Source organism: Dermacentor andersoni, chromosome 10, assembly GCF_023375885.2.
Source record: "Dermacentor andersoni chromosome 10, qqDerAnde1_hic_scaffold, whole genome shotgun sequence".
NCBI lineage: Eukaryota > Metazoa > Arthropoda > Arachnida > Ixodida > Ixodidae > Dermacentor > Dermacentor andersoni.
Window position 1 is genome coordinate 126,567,066 of NC_092823.1, and position 19,728 is coordinate 126,586,793.

The 19,728-nt window shown below is 51.4% G+C and overlaps 2 protein-coding genes across 2 annotated transcripts in view; one reads left to right on the top strand and one right to left on the bottom strand.

Annotated features, from left to right (window-relative positions):
* Positions 1-19,728, top strand: part of Myo81F (unconventional myosin 81F) — a 124,817-nt gene that overhangs the window by 47,170 nt on the left and 57,919 nt on the right. Inside the window, exons 3-11 of the mRNA XM_050192564.3 lie at positions 9,452-9,514; positions 10,027-10,170; positions 12,615-12,723; positions 13,555-13,898; positions 14,980-15,210; positions 17,558-17,707; positions 18,421-18,513; positions 18,615-18,689; positions 18,870-18,920. Coding sequence (XP_050048521.1) covers positions 9,452-9,514; positions 10,027-10,170; positions 12,615-12,723; positions 13,555-13,898; positions 14,980-15,210; positions 17,558-17,707; positions 18,421-18,513; positions 18,615-18,689; positions 18,870-18,920 — 1,260 coding nt within the window. The remainder of the gene's footprint in view (positions 1-9,451; positions 9,515-10,026; positions 10,171-12,614; positions 12,724-13,554; positions 13,899-14,979; positions 15,211-17,557; positions 17,708-18,420; positions 18,514-18,614; positions 18,690-18,869; positions 18,921-19,728) is intronic.
* LOC129388050 (uncharacterized) lies at positions 2,447-6,663 on the bottom strand. Its single transcript, XM_055078041.1, has 2 exons — positions 6,228-6,663; positions 2,447-5,673 (listed from the first exon to the last, which is right to left on the bottom strand). Exons 1-2 carry the CDS (start codon positions 6,501-6,503, stop codon positions 3,013-3,015), a joined length of 2,937 nt encoding a protein of 978 aa, XP_054934016.1. The 5' UTR covers positions 6,504-6,663; the 3' UTR covers positions 2,447-3,012.

Consider the following 19,728-nt stretch of genomic DNA (forward strand, 5'->3'; position numbering starts at 1 on the left):
TAGATTTAGGTGCACGTTAAAGAACCCCAGGCGGTCGAAATTTCCGGAGTCCTCCACTACGGCGTGCCTCATAATCAGAAAATGGTTTTGGCACGTAAAACCCCATAATCTATAGATGGGCAATATTGCATCGCCACCCGGTCTCACTTTTTCTGCGTTTCCCCACGCCCTTATGTTAACAACGGTGACGAATATGCGGCCAGATGCGTGTGCTACTAATCAAATGAACCTCTCCTGCTTACCGGTCGTTACCCTCCTACCCTTCTCCTTGTGAACAACGTTTAACAAACGTCTGTTTGGCTGTCGATCAGGGCTATGGGTGTGCGAATTTTCGAAGCTTTCGAATAACAAATCGAATAGTGTGCTTTTCGATTAGGTATTCGAATGAAATGGTCACTATTTCCCTGACGAAGGCCCTGATGAAGGCCGGACCCCGGCCGAAACGTAGGAAATAAAGCCTAGTTTTTTTTCTTACGTGCGTTCTCAACCTACAAGTGCCTATTATGTTAACTGCCGGATCCCGGCAGACTCTCACTTTGTTTACATACATACATACATACATACATACATACATACATACATACATACATACATACATACATACATACATACATACACACGTACATACGTACATACATTCATACATACATACATACATACATACATACATACATATGTATGTGTGTGTGTGTATGTATGTATGTATGTATGTATGCATGTATGTATAGTCCACCTAAATGTGTATAAATAAATGTCTGTGCGTACCATTGGTCACGATGGCCACCGATCAATACAATAAATGTGTTCGGACCTTTGTTCGAAATTCCGTGTCACCTCTGTGTCGTGTGCTAAACAGTTTCGCTGGTCATCCACCTTCACAGAGTGGAGTGGCTCGTGTTGTTGTTTTTTTTATTATTATTTTCCAAATACCCTGGCGTTTGCATTCGCAAAAGAGAAGCACTTGAGCGCTGGTTTCACCTCTGCCGGTAAGCAGTAGCGATCGCTGCCACTCCAGGTTGTCCTTTTCTAAAATCTCCTCGAGTGGAACGGCAGAGACGGTGGCGCCCTCATAACATGGCAGCGAACGTGAGTGCCTTCTTTATTTGTGCGCGGTGCCCCTAGTTCTATGGTTTTCCTGCGAGAAATGACATCAGTGGAATGACATCGTCTGATTGTGCCAGGCTTACATTAATAGACACTACGGACATCTATCCTACCGCTCTTCGCCAACTGCGGTGTGCTATAGCTCTCGCGATCACCCAATCACTGTTTCCAGCATGTTTCCAGCGTGCAACTTCATGATAACGATCGCGACTGCAGATCGAAAAATTACGATACAAAATGTTCCACAGTGCTTTTTCGCTTTACCACGGCAAGATTGGACACTCCGACCGGTAAGCTTTCTATATGGCACTAAAAAAGAAGTACCACAAAAATTGGTTGTCGGTTGCTTTAGCAACAATACAAAGGCCCCATTATAATTAGACAGCATGAAGCGTCCACGACGGTTCTGGATGCACTCCAGGCTTAGTGCAAGGGGGTCAGTGCGAGGGCTCCAAACAGAAATGCAATGTGGGCTTTTTACCGAAGCAATCAAAACGCATCGTCCACAACTGTTGCAGCGAGCCACGCATGTGCCATGCAGACGTCGTGGCGTAGCTCGCCGGTTTCGTTAAATAAATAAATAAATAAATATATATATATATATATATATCATGCGTCTTGCTTCTGTTACGTAATCTGTGCGTCTGGTTAACTATCCTGCCTTTCCTCTCTTTCCTTTCAGTCTGCAATTGTTGAGGGGCTTATCCAGATGTCTGAGTCGATGTTGCAACTGTGCGCTAGATGTGTACGACACGCGGCTCCGACCATCTCTTGCGAGGTTTCGCAAGGCTGGCTCGACGCTCCTTCCTCCTATACACATCTCCGTTATCGCAGTCTTGCCGACGAAGCAGCCTGCAGCTTTGGGGGGACTCGCCGGTTGTAGTCGACCGATCGGCATGCATTCCGCCGACATATAGGCGGGAAATCGGGATGACGCAATGGTGGCGTAATCTTTACCCGATGCAGTGACTACTACTGCCGCTTTGGCTCGTGGACGACGAGACAATAGTCGACCGTCTTTGTCGTTAGGCGCACGAGTTAATGTCAGTGTGTTTGCGACACCGGGCCGACCCAATGCGGCTTCCGTTTGCCTAATTGTGATGCTTATTGTAAGGTTTTATGGTGGTGCCCATGTGTGAAAACTGTGTTTGAGGGTGCTTTAGAATGACTTTCTCGTGTTTACCGTTTCTGTGTGGACTTATTGCGCCGGCAGTGAACGGTGTCTCTATACTGCCTTCACTAACAAAACTCGGATAAAGTATCATTTTACAGCTGCCGCTGGGAAGGACAGAATGTGAGCGCAAATTTGCTGCGGGTAGAATTGCAAATATGCAGACCAACGACATGAGCAAAAAAAAGTTTTTAGGAAATTTTGATACCAACTACAGAGAGCGATCACCGTTGAGCAACTTCGCAATTTTGCGCAATGTTCCGCTGGGGGTGTTTGTCAGCGTAGAACAGGCGTATACTCCCGAGCGACACCTTAATTCACTGCTGGCACTCTCTTGCCCGCCACTTCTCCGCCGATTGGTCAATCGGTATCGCGAAATTTTATAGCCCACTGCCGATTAAAGATAGCACGTGTGATGGGGTACAGGGAGTCCAGTTGGGCTTCCGTTCAAATTGAGCATCAAGACGATCACGTTTCTTCGATTCACTCCCAAGTATCAGTGACACGTTCTCGTTTTGGCGCGGAAAGCTTCGTTCAGCCGAATGGAAGAGTTGTGGCCTCGGACATTGTTTTTTTCACCACCGCCCGGAGCGGGATGACCACGACGGTCGCATCTTCGTTCGGCGTTCGCAAGCAGTGACACTTCTCTCGTTTTGTAACGCACGGTTTCTTCCGCCGAGCTTTTTTATAAGATTCTTGGGAACGTGTACTTGACACCCCCCGGCGTGGCGTGTCCGTCATTCCTGATCTTCCTCGTCGATGGTGGGCATCATGGCGCGGACGGTGACAGTCTTCTTGGTCGAGCCCGGGTAGACCTCGTTGAATCCGCCCACCTCGGCCGTCTCTTCGCTCGCCGTCGACGCGAAGTCAAAGAGCCGCACGGATCCGTCGAACTCGTCCGTAGCCGAGGGCGCGTTGCAGGGCACGCGAGGCCAGGCCATGACGCCGGCAGCGGGGAGCGGTGCCAGCAGCGCGGCCTGCGGCTCGTCGGGACCCAGGTCGTCGTTCTCGTAAACGCGCAATGTGGCCTTGTGGAGACTCCCATGCTGCGGCGGTGGCGGCGCGGAAGTCACCGTGGCGGTCGACGTCGTCGCCGAGTCTTCGACGTCCTCGCTGGCGTCGAGCAATGTGGCGGTGCAAGAATCCTTGTTGTCGTCGCTGGACGAGGTGCCGAAGGGTCCCGGGGGGTCCGAGTCGCTTCCGTCGCCGGAACTCGATTCCGTCGTCACCAGCTGCTGGCGCATCGGGATTCGAGACTCCAGGAGCAGCGGCGTGAGTATGGCCGTGTCCTCTCGCAGGCCCGAGACGATGTCCTCGGTGTTCACCTCGTCGTCGGTAAGGCAGCTGGGCGCGTTGGACGGTAGGCGAAGGTTCTTGGTCCAGCCAAGGCTGCCGTCCATTGAGTGCCTAGCTGCTGCGGTATCGCCGTCCGTCCAGTCGTCAAGCTGCCGGTGCTGTGGCTCGAGAAACACGGGCTTCAGCGGAGGTGGCTTCTTGGGTTGCCGCTGTTCCCTGACGAACATGGGCCTCAGAGGAGCGAACCGCCTCATCCAGTCCTTGTCCCTGATGAACGCCGGCTTGAGGGGCCAGGACGTGAGCTGGGGCCTGTCCAAAACTTGTTCTTGGTGCTTCGCTTGGCCGCCGCTAATGGCGTCGCCGAGAACGTTGCCGTCGGAGAAGAAATTGCGTCCGTTTCGACGTCGGAACATGAGCGCCTCTTCGGCTACTGGAATCATTTCCGCCGCCGGTGTGAGGTTGGCGTCGGAGAACGGAGTCCTCGCCTTGGCCCACGAGCAGCGCTCGGGCGAAGACTTGAGCAGGTCGTAGTTGCGTTCGGGTTCGGTCGAAAGGACGTCACAGATCCTCGATGACAGAGGAAAGACGTGTCCCTTCTCGGCGTTCACGTCGTCATTCTTATCTTGCAGCGACTGGAGGAACTCTGGCGCCATGTTTGAAAGCTCGACTTGAAACACCTGGGTCGCCGTCATGTGAACTTCCTCTTCGAATGTTGGCTGATATTTCCGGGGTGAATCCAGAGTGTCGCTGGCACGGCCCATCTCCGTCGAAGTAGCGGGAGTCGAGTTCTCGGTGGGTTCGGAAAACTGCCGCATGGTAGAGGCAACCTGCATTTCGCCAGAAACCTCGGCCTGTCTCTCCGTTTCGTCGATGGTGGCCAGTTCGTGGTAACACGGTATGCTGTCGTGGAAACCGAAGACGTTATTGTTGTAGTCGGCGATGACGGCGGGAGTGACGTGGTTGTTGAAAGTGTCCGCGTTTTCGTTCAGGAAGCCGACGCTGGAGTTCATATGGAACAGGTCCAGCTGTCCGGCCCGGCCTTCGACTTCGTCGTTGGACATGGTGGAGAAAAGGAAATTGATGAATGATTTCTCGTCCACGCTGGGTATCATCGAGCTGCCGCTCGCACCGTCGGACTGTTGAACGGCAGCCTGCAGTTCCGCGTTCAGGGGCACCTGCTGGAACTGCGGAACGACGTGCGGCGACTGGAAGTGGCAGTCGTCAGCGTACAGGCGGCCCGGCACCCGCGGCATTGTCTGCTGTTGGGCGTCGACGTCGCTCTGGCGACTCGAAGAGATGAATCGCTCGAACGCGCCTCCCGGAAGCCTGTCGTGGTGTTCGAGGTACTCGTGGTTCGTGAAGTCGTAGCAGGCCGAGCAGCTGTCGGCCGGCTGCTTCGGGTTCTCGTCCAGGAACAGCGGTACTCCTCCGTCGACCTGCGCAGAGCCGAACACCGTGTCGTAGGCTTGCGCGATGTTCTGGTACACGTTCCTCATGGTGTACAAAGGCTCCACGTGGTCCACCACCGGATCCAGGCACGACACGACTGAGGAGAGGAGGTCGTAGTTGGCCGACGCTGAGAAGTCGGGGCACGAGTCCTTGGCGCTGTCTGCGGACTGTTCCTCGGAGGCGGCCTCGACGTCCAGCTGCTCTGTCGCCTCCGCGGTTTCCGCGCTGGTGGAGTCGCCGCCCTCGTGTCCGGTGTTTTCCTGGGACGATGACGTGTCCTCGGACGTGGTCGCGAGCGAGCTGCCCTCCATGAGCTCTTCGAGCTCGCTGGGACCGGCCGTCTCTTCCGACGACTCCCGAGGAGGGGACGGGTCGAGGCGCCGTCGAATGTCCTTCAGCGCTTCGGCAATCACGGCCCTCTCGTGGACGCCCTCGGAACTCGGGTGCGAGCGAAGCCGGAAGCGACGCAGCGCATTCTCGGCGGAGCGCCGGCGCTGGTCCAGCTGCCAGGAGCCGTTCGAGTTGGCGACCGCCGTGTCGCTGGCGCCCCTCGGGCTCACCACCAGCGGCAGCAGCACGGGCACCGGGTCGCAGTTCAAGTCCTCCAGCGACGCGTCCAGGATGTGCTTGCCTTCGTGGTGCTGCTGCGCCGCCTGCGAGCGACGTGTGGTCAATGCGTGGCGGCGCGGGTAAAAGCAAATTAAACGTATGCGTCACACCTAAACCCTGGCCCGATCGTGTATGCAAACCTCTCGGCTTCTTCGGCGCTGACAACATTGAGAAATGCCGGCTCTTTAGCGCTGGCGATTTTAAGCGAGCAGCGAGCCTCCTCCCCTTTATGTCTGCGTGCTTTGACAAGCCCCTCTTCGCCTTCCCGCCTCACTTCGATTCGCGCCCCGGACCCTAACAGCCGTTTCACATTGCGAGCGTGTTTAGGAAAATGGTAGTTGGGCAAGATGTGTGCCTTACACCCGTTATTCGGAAAGGAGCTTCGACTTGAACCTCGTAATAATAATAATAATAATGATAATGATAATAATAATAATAACGACGTTGGTTTTCATGTTCTTGCGCTGAACGCCTGATTATACGCATCACCAGCGAGCGCCAACTTTATACCTATACGTAAACCACGCGCGCGCTATACAACGCGATTATACTATGTACACACGGAGCGCGACACACGGAGGTCGGTCAATTCACTCGCCTCTGCCGGTGGATGCCCACCGGGTGACGCGCCGCGCTCCTTGAAGTCGTCGCCCTGCAGCTCGGTGATGCTGCGCACGAACTCGAGCACGACCTCCGGCGCGAAGGCGTCTCCGCGCCGCGTCCTGGGCAGCTGCTCGCGGAGGCACTCGAGCAGCTCCTGGTGGAGCAGCGACGGCGGCGGCGGCTGGCGGTCTCGTTCGTCCCCGCCCCGGGGCGGGAACCCCGGGCCGGCGGGCCCGTGGCCCGCGGGGAGGAGCAGTGCCCGACGACTCATGGCCGCTGCGGGGATGCTCGACCGTCAGCGAGCCTGCTGGCGGCGGGCAGCGACGGCGGCTCGAGGGCGCATCGCGCTCTTCGGTGTTGGCTGCGCGGCCGGCGGCAGCCTCTACCCTAGCAGGCGCCCGCCGCCACCCCCGTTTGCCGTCCTTGTCGTCGTCGTCCTTCTCCTCCTCCTCTTTGACTCACGATGACGATGACGGTGCGGATGTAATGCCACAGCCGGCGTGAATTCGCTGCGATACTTTGACATGCGCCGCCGTTTCGTTATTCAACGGAGAAGATTTTTAGAAGAACCCTTGCAGAAGCTTGGCTCGAATTTGACTCCCTCTTCTTTGAAACACGGCTCCTAGTGGCACTCGCGATGACGATGACGGTGCGGCTGTAATGCCGCAGCCGGTGTGAATTCGCTGCGACACTTCTCTTTTGATGTGTCACCGTTTCATTATTGAATGGAAAAATATTTTTAGAAGAACCCTTCGGAAAGCTTAGGCTTGAATTTTACTATACCGATTAGTTTACAGCTGCAGCTGGGAACGTTTGCGAAGCTCTCTGCGCTGTTACGTTCGACCGGCGGGGGCTGGCGATCTTCGGGGAAGCGACCGCGGGAAAGGCGCCGGCATGTCTGCGGCGGCAACTCGCTTTGTAAGGACGACAATGCGCCGCGTCCCCAACAGAATGGCTCCGGGATGTCTAGACGCAGTAGGCGGACCAAGTATTGTTAGGGGATTCGCCGTCACCGTCACGGTTTGCTTGAAGCGGGGGAACTCCGGGAAGATGATGTTTTGCGGCGCCGTCTCACGGGCCTTAGAAGTCATCAGTCAATGGACAGACGCAGCGGCCACTGTCTGCGGAGTAGACTCTGGGATCAAGAGGCGCCTGCTCAGGACAAGACCCGTGTCTGCGAAAGGCGGGTCGGCTACGATGACTTTGGACGCTTCGAGTTGGTTGAAGGTCGAACGGCCGTTCTCCCTCGCCTAGGGATCTAGGGAGGACAGAGTGTTTATAAACAGCTGTTGGGCGGCTGCTGAGGGTACATTTCTCTTTCAGTCATGTTAGACTGATGAACTGTAACGTTCTCATGTAGATACTGTAAATGAATCCCATATTCCTTGTTCTCGTTGAGAACAAGTCTCTCCCTTCAACAACGTCCTCAGCGTGGATAAGACAAAAAGGATTGCATGATAGAATTCTTCGTAATACTTAGTATGGTCATAAAATTCTTTTTTATATTGCTTATATAATACTTAGGTTATTGATTATTCATGTCTGTAACAGTAGACACCTTAAATCCCATTTGCAATATACTTGTTTCGTTTCACCCTATATTTTTTAAATTGATGACAGTTTGTTCACTTCGCGCAGCGACAAGCTGGACAGGGCGCAGGTGGCGGCCCTCAGACAACTGCAGACGCTCACGTACCCTAACCCGGCACATTACCGCAGGTTTATGGATTTCCTTGTGGATTTCGATAGGTTTTCGTCCCTTGCTCCATAGAAAACGAATCACACTTTGCTGCTTGTACGCCGTGGACGGGCTGAGGCACAACCGCCATCTTCAACAGCTGACAGCAGCGCCGTGCCGCAGAGCTACCGGCAGATAAGGCCGGTCCAGTCCGATAAAGGTCCACCACTGGGAAACGGATATGTTCACTTCGCATTTACAGCCGTAATTTGGCTAAAAAAGCTGGGGCGAAGACTTTCTGAATCGCCCTCGTATGTACGAACGCTCGAAGCGCTTTCGCGCCGTCGGCGCCGGCGCCGTAGTGCTGTCTCGGTATCGACGGCGCATGCGCTACCCGCGCCATGGAGCGTTCCAGAGGCAAGTCTTCCGGAGACGCGCGCTGCGTTTGGCTGTGCTAACGACGGAGCCAATTGTACACGCTTCCGTCACGGTCTGCTCAACTGGCTCTGCAGCGGAGCCAGCTGACAGCTGCGTTCTTCAGTCGAGCGCGTCTACAACGAAATGACCTGTATAACGAAGGAGTTGTAATTTTTCGCCCCACTTCTGTTGCGAGCTGTGCGGTGCGGGACCGTTATGGGCGTGAAGGTCTTCTCCACGTCATGCCTATAATTATCGGTCGCATTCGCCGAGGCGTCGTGCTTTCGCAACTCACGCTCATCCCAATGGCCGACAGCACTGCATGGCAACGCCAGTGGTTGCTGCCATGAAAGCCTGAAGCGCCTAAGTGACTCTTTGAAAACGAAGGGCTTCCTTTTCGCATTATTACGACCTGCGCCTAACTGTAGACGACACACTCGAGTGAGCAGGCTCTTCACGTATACGGTTCGTAATAGCGCTGAAACAGCTCGCCCAAAGCCACACATTCATTCTTTCCGAGCTGTCCGCATCCAGCTATGGGTGAAGTTAGCTTTTCTCTGCGAGCAAGGTGGTAAGGGATCACGTGTGGCATCGCAACATGGAGGCTGAGGATTAATGCCGCAGGAGCACTTTCGCAGACTATATGACAGAGAAAGAGATTGGTGGCGACGAGTCTTTCACAGTGGAGTTCTCTAGATCGAGTACAGGCCGTCCAGAAGGTCCTCGATACGGCGGTAAGGTTAAACCTTACTGTTCTGACGTGGGAGCCGCCTGCGTCAACCGAAAGGTTGATCTTCAGGATCTCAATAAAGTTCATCATACGATACTACTGAGGCTTTTATGTTAAGACGAAACTGATTCACAGTATACGAGGCGCAGAAGATTCCATGCATGTTTGTCTCTATGAGTGTATCAGTGCACGAACCCTCAGGTACTATATTCGCTTTGTCGTTTTCTCCCATTTCATGTCCCGTATAGTGTATAACGTAGCCAACCGCGGGCTCAGTCCTAGGGATGGCATATTGTTACTGAAAAAAATTCGAGTCCCTTGATTCCGTCGCTTCTTTCCTCTCTCTCACTGTGTTGCATTGCGTCGTGCGAAGCCTTGACCAAACTGGTTTCAGACTTACACGGGCACCATCCTGATCGCCGTCAACCCTTACAAGGAGCTCAGCATTTATGACACGGTGAGTGATCACACGCTTACTGAGGACGTATCTTACCGCCATCCTTGAAAAAAAATTTGCACAGCCATTGAGTTCTACCGGTACTAACGTACGAGGCAGAAACTTGGAGATTAGCCAAGCCAAATCTTAGGTGCATAGCATTAAGAGACAGGAAGACAGCGATGTGGATTAGACAGCAAACGGAGGTAGCCGATATTCTGATTGACAATAAGAGCGAGGAATGTCGTTGGGTAGGGCATGTAATGCGTGGGGCAGGTAACCGGTGGTCCGTTACAGTTACGGGACGGGTGCAAATGGAAGAGAATGAAGCCAGGAAATTTGCAGTTATAAGATATGGCCGCGGGTCAGCTAGCACGAGACCGGGGATATTTGAGACCACTGGGATAGGGCTTTAAGTCTTGCCGTGGACGTAAATAAGTTGGTGATGGCGGTGATTGGCACGCGTTGTGCAGGGAAAGCGCACGCGGAGGCTTCACGAGGAGAGTGTGTGCGCACTGTTCTCTCTGTTTCAGGACTGGGTGCTCCGGTACAGCGGCCGAAAGATCGGCCACTGCGAGCCGCATGTGTTCGCCATCGCCGAGTCTGCGTACGACAGCCTGCAGAACATGACCGCCAACCAGGCGTGCGTCATCAGCGGGGAGAGCGGTGCCGGAAAGGTAAGCGCGAGGAAAGGGAGGGCGGCTGGCGTCGACTTCGAAAGGCCCTAACTACCATGCGGAGACCTTCAACAACTTTTAGCTATCAAGGGACTCTGGTATATATCACTGTGTGGAGCCCGACTATATATAGCCTTGCCGGTCAGTCTTCACTGTCGGTCATTAACTTGCAGCGCACGAAGACAAACATGTACTGCGTACAGCGCTGTGTGTATATATATACTATCTGCACAATTGCAAACGCCAATAAGAGAGAGTGAGAGGAAGTTTATTATAAAATATGAAGACGCCAAATAAAGAGACACACACAAGAGAAGAGAACGGGACAGGGCGCTGTGAACAGCTACCAACTAGCCCAACAAGAAGTGCTTTTGAGAGAAAGTTTATTGGTATCTGGAGAGGTTAGCCTATAGATAGCGACAGGCTTGGCGTGATACTCCAGGTGAGGGATGAAAGAAAGGGAGTCAGATAAACACACACACACACACACACACACACACACACACACACACACACACACACACACACACACACACACACACACACACACACACACACACCTCTCTCTCTCTCTCTCTCTCTCTCTCTCTCTCTCTCTCTCTCTCTCTCTCTCTCTCTCTCTCCTTCTAACACGTACACGCGCTGAAACTGTACTCGGACGAAAGTTACAGTCTCATTAAGGCCTGCATCCGGCAGGAATGCTTAAGCGCTAAAAGCGAACAAGTCGAAACCCACTCCACTGCATCGGCCGCGTTTGCAGAGATGCTCCGGTGGCGCATTGCGTCGCATTTCTCGGGCATCGCACCCACGCAAACGGCGGTGATGCGCTACCAAGGCGAATTGCATTATTATTGCGCAAGGAGAGCGCATAATACAGTTCGAGACCTGGTAACTAAGCCTACTCGAGTCGACTGACGCAGTGCACGTAGGCACGTGACGTACCGCACCGAGGAAAAGAGGGAAAAAAGCGAAGACCAGCGTCCGAGCTCCACCACTCATCGACGAAGCGCACGCACTCGCCGCGGTAACAGAGATTCCGGCTTGTTATCGGACCAGTGGGGAGACGCCACGCGTGTACGCTGTATAGCACAGTGCTGCATGCCGTAGCCGTGTTTACCTGAATGCGACGGTGTATATATAGCGTACACCGCACTTCTTATAGTGCATCAGGGTAATACCCCGATAATTATTCTAGGTAACACCAGAAGGGGGGGGGGGGGGGGTTATAATTTGCCACACCGATCGCTGACGGAGAAAGGGACACAGCGCGCGCGACGCAATGTCATAAGAGACTCCAAAATATCTAAAACTCAACCAAGCAGACGGAGAGGGTCCGGTTATTTACGCCAACTTTATGAACCACGAACACCTGTGGACATTTGTTGAAGTCGTATGGCTCATGTATTTTCGGCCTCTACCGTGTCTTTTCTCATCTTACGTACTTGTCTAATAGTGGCCACTTAAAGTATATACGAACCGCGAAAATAACACTAGCATCCTTACTCTCTGTAAGAGGGCATGTTCTCGAAACAAACTTTCATTCTGACCTGCTGCTATTGAATTACGGAACATTCGAAAAGCCACTTCCCTCACAGGCAAAGGTAAGAAACCTCGCGCGGTTGACCTAACTGTGATGAAATGAGGGTGAGATTGGCGACTGCTAGTAATTCCGCGAAAGAGGTCAACGGTACTCAGCTTAGCTTCACTCATGAATCTGTTGGAGTGAGCAGAAATGCTAGGCGAGCGGTAAAATTGTGATGTTGAAGCTTTGCAAAGCTTCTGAGGTGCATATCTGATCTTCCTACGTTACTGGGTACTTTCGGTGAGAATCTTTTCACATATCTCTCTCGATGTGGTTTTCTCAAACAGTGGATACTTGGCGTAGCATGTTTTGCACCTGAAACCTCCCGATGAGCAACTGTTTTCACGGGAAGGATATTCGTTTTATCGTGGCTTTGAACCACGGAAACAAGAAGGAAAAAGAAGTATTACGAGATGTTCGCGAAGATTTATTCGTGGGAAACACATACGTCAAAATACACTCGACGTTGGGGACCCAACCTAAAACTCAAGAAATTAGGTTTGTAACAGGACTTCGGCCATAATAATGAGGTTGAAAGGAGGTGGACGCGAGGTCTCTGGCAGCCGTTGAAAGTTAAGCTGATGTCTCCTGAAGGCACCTCGAGCTGTGTTATAAGGACGAGTTATGTCGTGAAATCTTATTTGAGATTTGAGGTAGAGCCCTGTGAGGTCGTTCTGCTCAAGAGTTCCACGCGACAGTGAAGTTTTGATGGACGGTGGCAGACAGTGTCCGTGCTTTAGCAGGGGCTCCAAAGGTTCTTTCAAATGCCAAATAGTGCCGCATATTCTTGTGTCGAAGTCCTTTGTCGTTGTCTTTCATCTTTTTGTGGGCTGAGCAAGTTACGCACCCTTTTTTTTTTCAGACGGAAACGACAAAGTTCATACTGCAGTACCTGTGCACCGTCACCACAAACGTGTCCACGTGGATCGAACAGCAGATCCTGGAGGCCAACACCATCCTCGAAGCATTCGGTGAGTGAGACGGTGACACCGCGCTGCCTTCGGAAAGACAACATTCCTCCACAGTGCTGTCACATTCACCTTTGCGCAAATTGCCTGAGAAATGTGAAAATTCTGGAAACAGTTCTTGGCTGCCTCTGCGCGTCGGCTGCTTGTTTGATAGGTGGACGAGAATGAGATTCGGTAGACATCAAAAACAATCACAGTGCGCATTGACTCGAATACCGAGAATCAACTCCCATCTAATAGGCGAAGCACTTTCCATTGTCGCTGCAGGTGGTACCGCCCGTCCTTTTATTGTCCTTTGGTCAGGGGTGCGAAACATTTCTAGCTTCTCTATTTGTATTACTACTTGTTGCTCGGCTGGTTGGTTCACATTTCTTGCCATGGACAAGATGCGAAAACACGCAAGGAAACGCGACCGGATGGTCTTTTCTGTCCGATCGTTCCGTACCCTTTTCCGCGTCTTTATACCGCAAGAATTATCCACTTGCATCTTCCGCGGCATATCTGTTTCTTATCTTAGAACTGCAGATAAGTTTTCTAAAACATGTAGCTGGTCAGCGGCTCTGTTTCTTTTTTAACGCTTACGGTCGTCTGGAGAGGTTAGGAGTGTCACAGGCTGTGTGGTTCGCCTGATCTGTCTTCGGAAGCATGCAGCACTTACGAAAAGGCCCGAGTTACTTAAATCTAATCACCTCGGAACGCGAGAGATTTATGCGCACCCTGCATGAAGAACATCCGCCGGGTCACAAAAACTGATCCGGAAAAGCCCTCTCTCGTAGCCTCGAGATTCCTCCGGGGCGTTAAGCCCTTGCGAACGTGTCTGTCTCGGTCCCGCAGGCAACGCCAAGACGGTCCGCAACGACAACTCGAGCCGGTTCGGCAAGTTCATCCAGGTGTGCTTCGACGGCCGCTTCCAGATCAAGGGCTGCATGATCCAAGACTACCTGCTGGAGCAGTCGCGCATCACGTTCCAGTCGAGCGGCGAGCGCAACTACCACATCTTCTACCAGCTGGTGGCGGCCGCCCGGAGGAGCGCCGAGCTGCGCGACCAGTTCGCCATCGGCCCCGTCGAGCGGTACACCTACCTCAGCCAGAGCGGCTGCCTCTCGATCGACGGCGTCGACGACGCCCTGATGTTCGACTCGCTGAGGCTCGCCATCTCCGTGCTCAACATACCGCAGGTATGCGTGCGTGCAATCTTAAAAACACTTTACGCCCTTTGGGGCTTATCTTGTCCCGCAGCATTAATCGCCGTCTGCCTTGCTTGCGTTTCCTTTCTTGAAAAACTCGGCGCTCGCTACGTTCCTGTCGAAAATGCTGTGTCATGCTGATAACGCGCAAGCCTTTCCTGACTTGGAAGTACCGGTCTCGCGACGTTGAAGGAACGAAATGTGGGCAAGATAGATGACGATTATGGTTGTGGGACAAAATACAACCCAAAGGGTGTTAACATTTTAAAGAGTATGTTGGCCCGTTTACGTTGCGGGGGGGGGGGGGGGGGGGGGGGGCACGCCTATTCCTCACCGTGGACTCGACTTATGTTCTAGCGCGTGACGACAGCCTTTTCCTCGATGGTATCTATTTGTGCCATGTGTTGTGCCCTCCTTAAGCATCTTATATTGTGTATTTCAGCCCCGTCCGGCTTCTGTTGGTTAATTCCGTGCTGATTACCCCGAGTGCCAGGCATTAAGCTGGATGGGCGTTACACAATAAGCATTTGTAATGGCATGCAATATTACGACGATGACAAAGTGAACATAACGGTAGGAAAGAAACCAAGTTGTGTATTATAAGCAATCCACGTATCGTCGTATAATCAATAAACCAGTACAAAAAAAAGTGCTTGTCGCCAAGTCCTCAAAGTCCTCAACGTATTTATGTATCTATGTATACATGACTAAACTGTGGGCATTCTACACTTTGTACATGGTAAATGATTCCAGCGACGGACTGTCCCGGGGAGGAACGACTCGTTGAAGATGTTAGTGGGATTTATGGAAGTCGGAAATGGTTTTAGAGTGATGTGACTGCATAATATGGTGCTAGGAGGCCTTGCGTGACCCACATAGACCTGCTTTTATCTGTACTGTACTGTGCTCTACTGTACTGTGCTGTACTGTGCACTGTACTCGTCAGAATCGGTGCCTTCGCCGCAAGAGCGCCGATGGCTTCGTACCTGTACGAGAATAAGTCAACATGTATACATACACCGCCCTAACCCCCCTCTCTCTCTCTTTTCTCTATTCCTCTCTCTCGTCGCAGGAAATGGTGGACGGCATCTTCAGCGTGCTGAGCGCCATCCTGTGGCTGGGCAACCTGCAGTTCGCCGACTGCGAGGAGGAGCGCAGCTCGCTCACTCCCGGCGACGAGGAGATCCTGATGACGGTGGCCACCCTGCTCGGGTTCCAGCCGGAGGAGCTCACCTACGTCGCGCTGCACCGGCAGATCATCGTGCGCGGGAACGTGACCGAGATACCGCTCAAGTACCACGAGGTGCGTGCGCCTTGTGGCAGTCGGTCGCCTGTGTACGGTCGATATCGAAAGTATACAGGGACCACGAAGAAGAAAGGCGGTTAACCGAGGGGCCCGATCTTTATTAATCATATCATGAGAAGCCAACAAACAAACGCACAAAGGAAAACTAGGGGAATCTACTTGTACTTACCAAATGAATTAAAGAAGTGATAAGTTAATGGCAATGAAAGTGGATGAAAAAACAACTTGCCGCAGGTGGGGAACGATCTCACGTCTTCGCATTACGCATCGAGAGCATCGCACACGTAATGCGAAGACGCGGGATCGTTCCCCACCTGCGGCAAGTTTTTTCATCCACTTTCATTGCCATTAACTTATCACTTCTCTAATTCAATTGGTAAGTACAAGTAGATTCCCCTAGTTTTCCTTGGCGTTTGTTTGTTGGCTTCTCATGATACAGGGACCACGGCAACATGCAGGAATCTTTTTTTTCTAGCACGGCCATGCGACATGGAATTGGGTCGACGCATTACATTGGTTGAACAGGTGCACGTATAGGCTGTACCAAGTCAAGTCAAGTCAATTTTATTTCAGCATTTCTTTTGCATAAACAGAAGAATGCTAGGAATTGCTACCACTTGATTTCAGCCTGAGCTCCTATGTTGCGAATAATTCTACTTTTTTACAGCGAAGCTGTTAGCCTCTAGCTGGTCGAGAATTTTCTGTCTGTGCTCCCTCCTTCCCCCCCACCCCCTAATATACAGACCTCAAACGGCAGCTGCAAAAGGAGTTTGTGTTTGAGTTTCCGCGCAACAAAATTATGTTTTCTTGTATATTAGAATTACAGTCTGGTGCTATCGTGTCTGCAGGTTGCGTATAAGTTGTACTTTAAGAATCTTCTGATGCACTTTATTTTGAGAAATTGAATTAGCCCAATAACGCACATGCGCCTGGCGGAGGGCCTACAGCAATGAGGACATATGCTGCATTTCCGCACACGTGCGTGAGAGCGCGACCTCTAAGTCGCTTGTGGTGGTGGTGCTTGTCTAACGTTGGCAACAGCTTCGCTGTACATCCACTTTCGCAGGGCAGAATGGAGGCGGAATGTTTTGCAGAACTCATGATCTTCAGACTTTTGCCGTGCGATTAGATGTTTTGTGCATAAAGATGAATGCGAGCACCTCTTGGGGGTTGTTGCATGTGACTGTCGTCAATGCGCTCTTAGACGCGCATAATTGGCGACAGCTGGTGACCGCAAATATCTTCGGAGGGGCAGCCGTGGCTGTCGCCAGGGCATCCCGAATTTGGCATAACTAGCGCGTAGGGTTTCTTACGCCTGTCTGTGTGTGCGCAGAAGATGATCGCGGAGACCTTTTGGTGAGAAGTCGTGGTTGCAATAAGCTCATTCCGAAATATTCGTAATTACAGCAGCTCAGAAATCTAACATAAAATAGAAAAATATCAAAGTTACGACGGGACCGGTATTTCTGTGGACCTCATGGCACCGCAGTGGCTAACTGGCTGTGGCGCTCTGCATCTGAGCACGAGGTCGCAGGTTCGATACCCAGCCGCATTCTGGTGACGACCAACGCAAGAACCCTTCGGTATTGCGCTTGCGATGCTGGTTAATTAAAGAACTCAATATGGTCAAAATTGATCTGGAGTCCTCCACTCCGCCATGTCGTCTTTGGTAGCTTCTGTGTTGCTTTGAGAAGTTAAACCCCCGAAATCAATCAATAGATAAATAAATAAATAAATAAATAAATAAATAAATAAATCAGTCAACCAATCAATCGACCGACCGACCCATGGATCGATCTCTCTCTTTTGTGTTGTTTTCTGTGCTGCTGTAATTATTAAATATTACCTACTTGTTCTATATGCCACTATTACAGAACGCGCAGGATATTTGTGGGCCAATTGTTGGTCTGCTTTCGCGCAGTTATGGACTATTACCAACTGGTTCCGTTTACCTCTCGAGAACGTGCTGAAAATATATCCGCGAGTTGTCTGGTTTGTTTCCGCGAAGAGCAGTGCCTGTTAATGCATGAGTGCTTAGTTAACTTGATCAAGCGAGTCTTGCGGCGTAGTTTTACAACCTTCAACTACGAGGAGCTGGTAGAACTTGACGGTGAATCACAGTGAAAAAGAAAGAAAAAAAGAAACTCGGCATGCGGAGTAAGTGGGTGACCTTCCTATAGCGAAATAACTCAGCCGCGAACCTCCCAAAGTGGACGCGTAATTTCGCCCATTTCTCGCCCAGCTCTATAAAAGGCCGCGTCCCTTTATACATCCGAGGTACCCTCTCGCACTGCACAATAGAGATCCTCGCCCCGCGTGTTATAAGGCGCGCATTCTCGTCCAGGCCCAACAAAACCGCCACGCCATGGCCAAGGCGTTGTACTCGAGGACGTTCGCCTGGATCGTGAACTACATCAACATGTGCACCAGCCCAGGAAGAGACAGCAACAGGTTTCTCGGCGTCCTAGACATCTTTGGCTTCGAGAACTTCGGGGTGAGTTCTCCGCTTAGTCGATATTTACTTATTTACCCGCCGCGGTTGCTTAGTGGCTATAGTGTGGGGCTGCTAAGCAGGAGGTCGTGGGATCGAATCCCGGACACGTCGGCCGCATTTCGATGGGGGCGAAATGCGAAAACACCCGTGTACTTAGGTTTAGGTGCAGGTTAAAGAACCCCAGGTGGTCGAAGTTTCCGGAGTCCCCCACTACGGCGTGCCTCATAATCAGATAGTGGTTTTGGCACATAAAACGACCATAATTTTAAATATTTATTTATTTATTTCCAGGAAGAAAGTTCCGTTCAGCTTGACATTCACCACAACGCTCATCACGCCTGAACTGTGCATGGAAAGTGCGCGATTTACCTACACGTCAAATCTCTGATGAACGGAAAGTGTTCTCACACTTAAGTCCTATATTGAGGGAGAAGAAAAGAGATTTTAGAAATTTTATGTTTGCTCGAAGACGTTACGTGGTAGTCCATTTTGTGGGGTCAGTATTTATATTATCGTCCTGTGACCTGTCACTATATGTAGGCGCTGCAAAATCATATTAGTCGGTACTGCGAATAAATCAGCATGCACGAGGCATATCGCTGCGGTGAATGAAGCACATAAAAAGTTTGGAATAAACCTCGAAGTGTCTGCATGCGGCGACGTTTGTGACCGTCTTCCTTTCCTCTCCCGTCCCGGGTTTTGCAATTCTTTAGGTGAACAGCTTCGAGCAGCTGTGCATCAACTACACGAACGAAAAGCTCCACAAGTTCTTCAATCACTACGTCTTCGCCCTGGAGCAAGAAATGGCAAGTGCATTTGTGGCATACGCGAGCCCTTTCCACTCTGGCATTGGCGTCTTGCGACGAAAGCGGTGCCCTCATCGTTCCGCGTTCTGTTCTGTTTGCAGTACCGCCAAGAGGACATCCAGTATTCTCACATCCATTTCACTGACAACACTGCCTGTCTAGAATTGATCGAAAAGGTAACGTGCGAACTGCTTATTTTTTGTATGCTTTGAGAAATTTGTGATGTTGCTTTCGTCGCATCCATTGCAAAAAGAGATCAGCGTATTACATGACTTTGGATGCAAAATAAAGGTGGAAACGTAATGCCATTTTGTACATCTGATTGTACAATCTGATTGTCGCCTTTTTCTTTACAGCCTCCAAAGTGCATTCTGAAGCTCCTCGTAGAAGAATGTCGCATGCCTAAGGTAAAATTGGAGTTGATAAATGTTTTTCTTTTCATTTTTGATTAGCCTATTTCCCGATTTTCACACCATGGTACCTTAAGAAGTCCGTCGCGAATAGCTATAGAGCACTGGTCTTACGCGCACGTTTCCGATGTTTGTCATGTCAGCCCCACTGCGGGATATTTATTGCGGCGCATGTGACTTGGCTTTCCAAAACGGTTCGACGTCTTTGATGAGAGGGACACGTGCCACTTCTTAATTAGGCGGGACACAGTGGGTCAATTTTAATAACCTAAACGTGATTTCTTTGGCGCTAAATGGTACATAGAAACACACAAACACACGTGCGCAAACGGTACCTTGAGTGTGTGTTTCCCGTTGTATGCCCCATCTGTCGCCTAAAAACCAGGTTTTTAGTGAACCCCAACAATATGCCCAGGGAGAAGTTCTTTCAAGCTGAATTTTAACAAGCCAATGATGGTGGTACCATAATAGTTGTTAAAGTTACGTCCTTGCTACCGTCGGGACATCTGTGAATCAAAGCACTTCCTACGTCTGAACACCCAGCATCTGTGACGTGGAAGAGTCGCTACGATGTTGTCGTGGGTGACAGTGGTGTTACTACAGGTGGTGTTAGCTTTGCAGTTAGTGCCGCGGGAACTGCAGTGCCCGACTCCAGAACACAAAGCGCGCAGTCGCTGGTACATCAATGATCAACACCGGCGCGAATCCAGGAGGAAATACGCGCCACTGTTGGGAACCTTGCGTCAGCCTCAAGTTCTGGGGGAGTGTACTGTGTATTTGACGCATGGTGTTCGTTCCTCTCGCC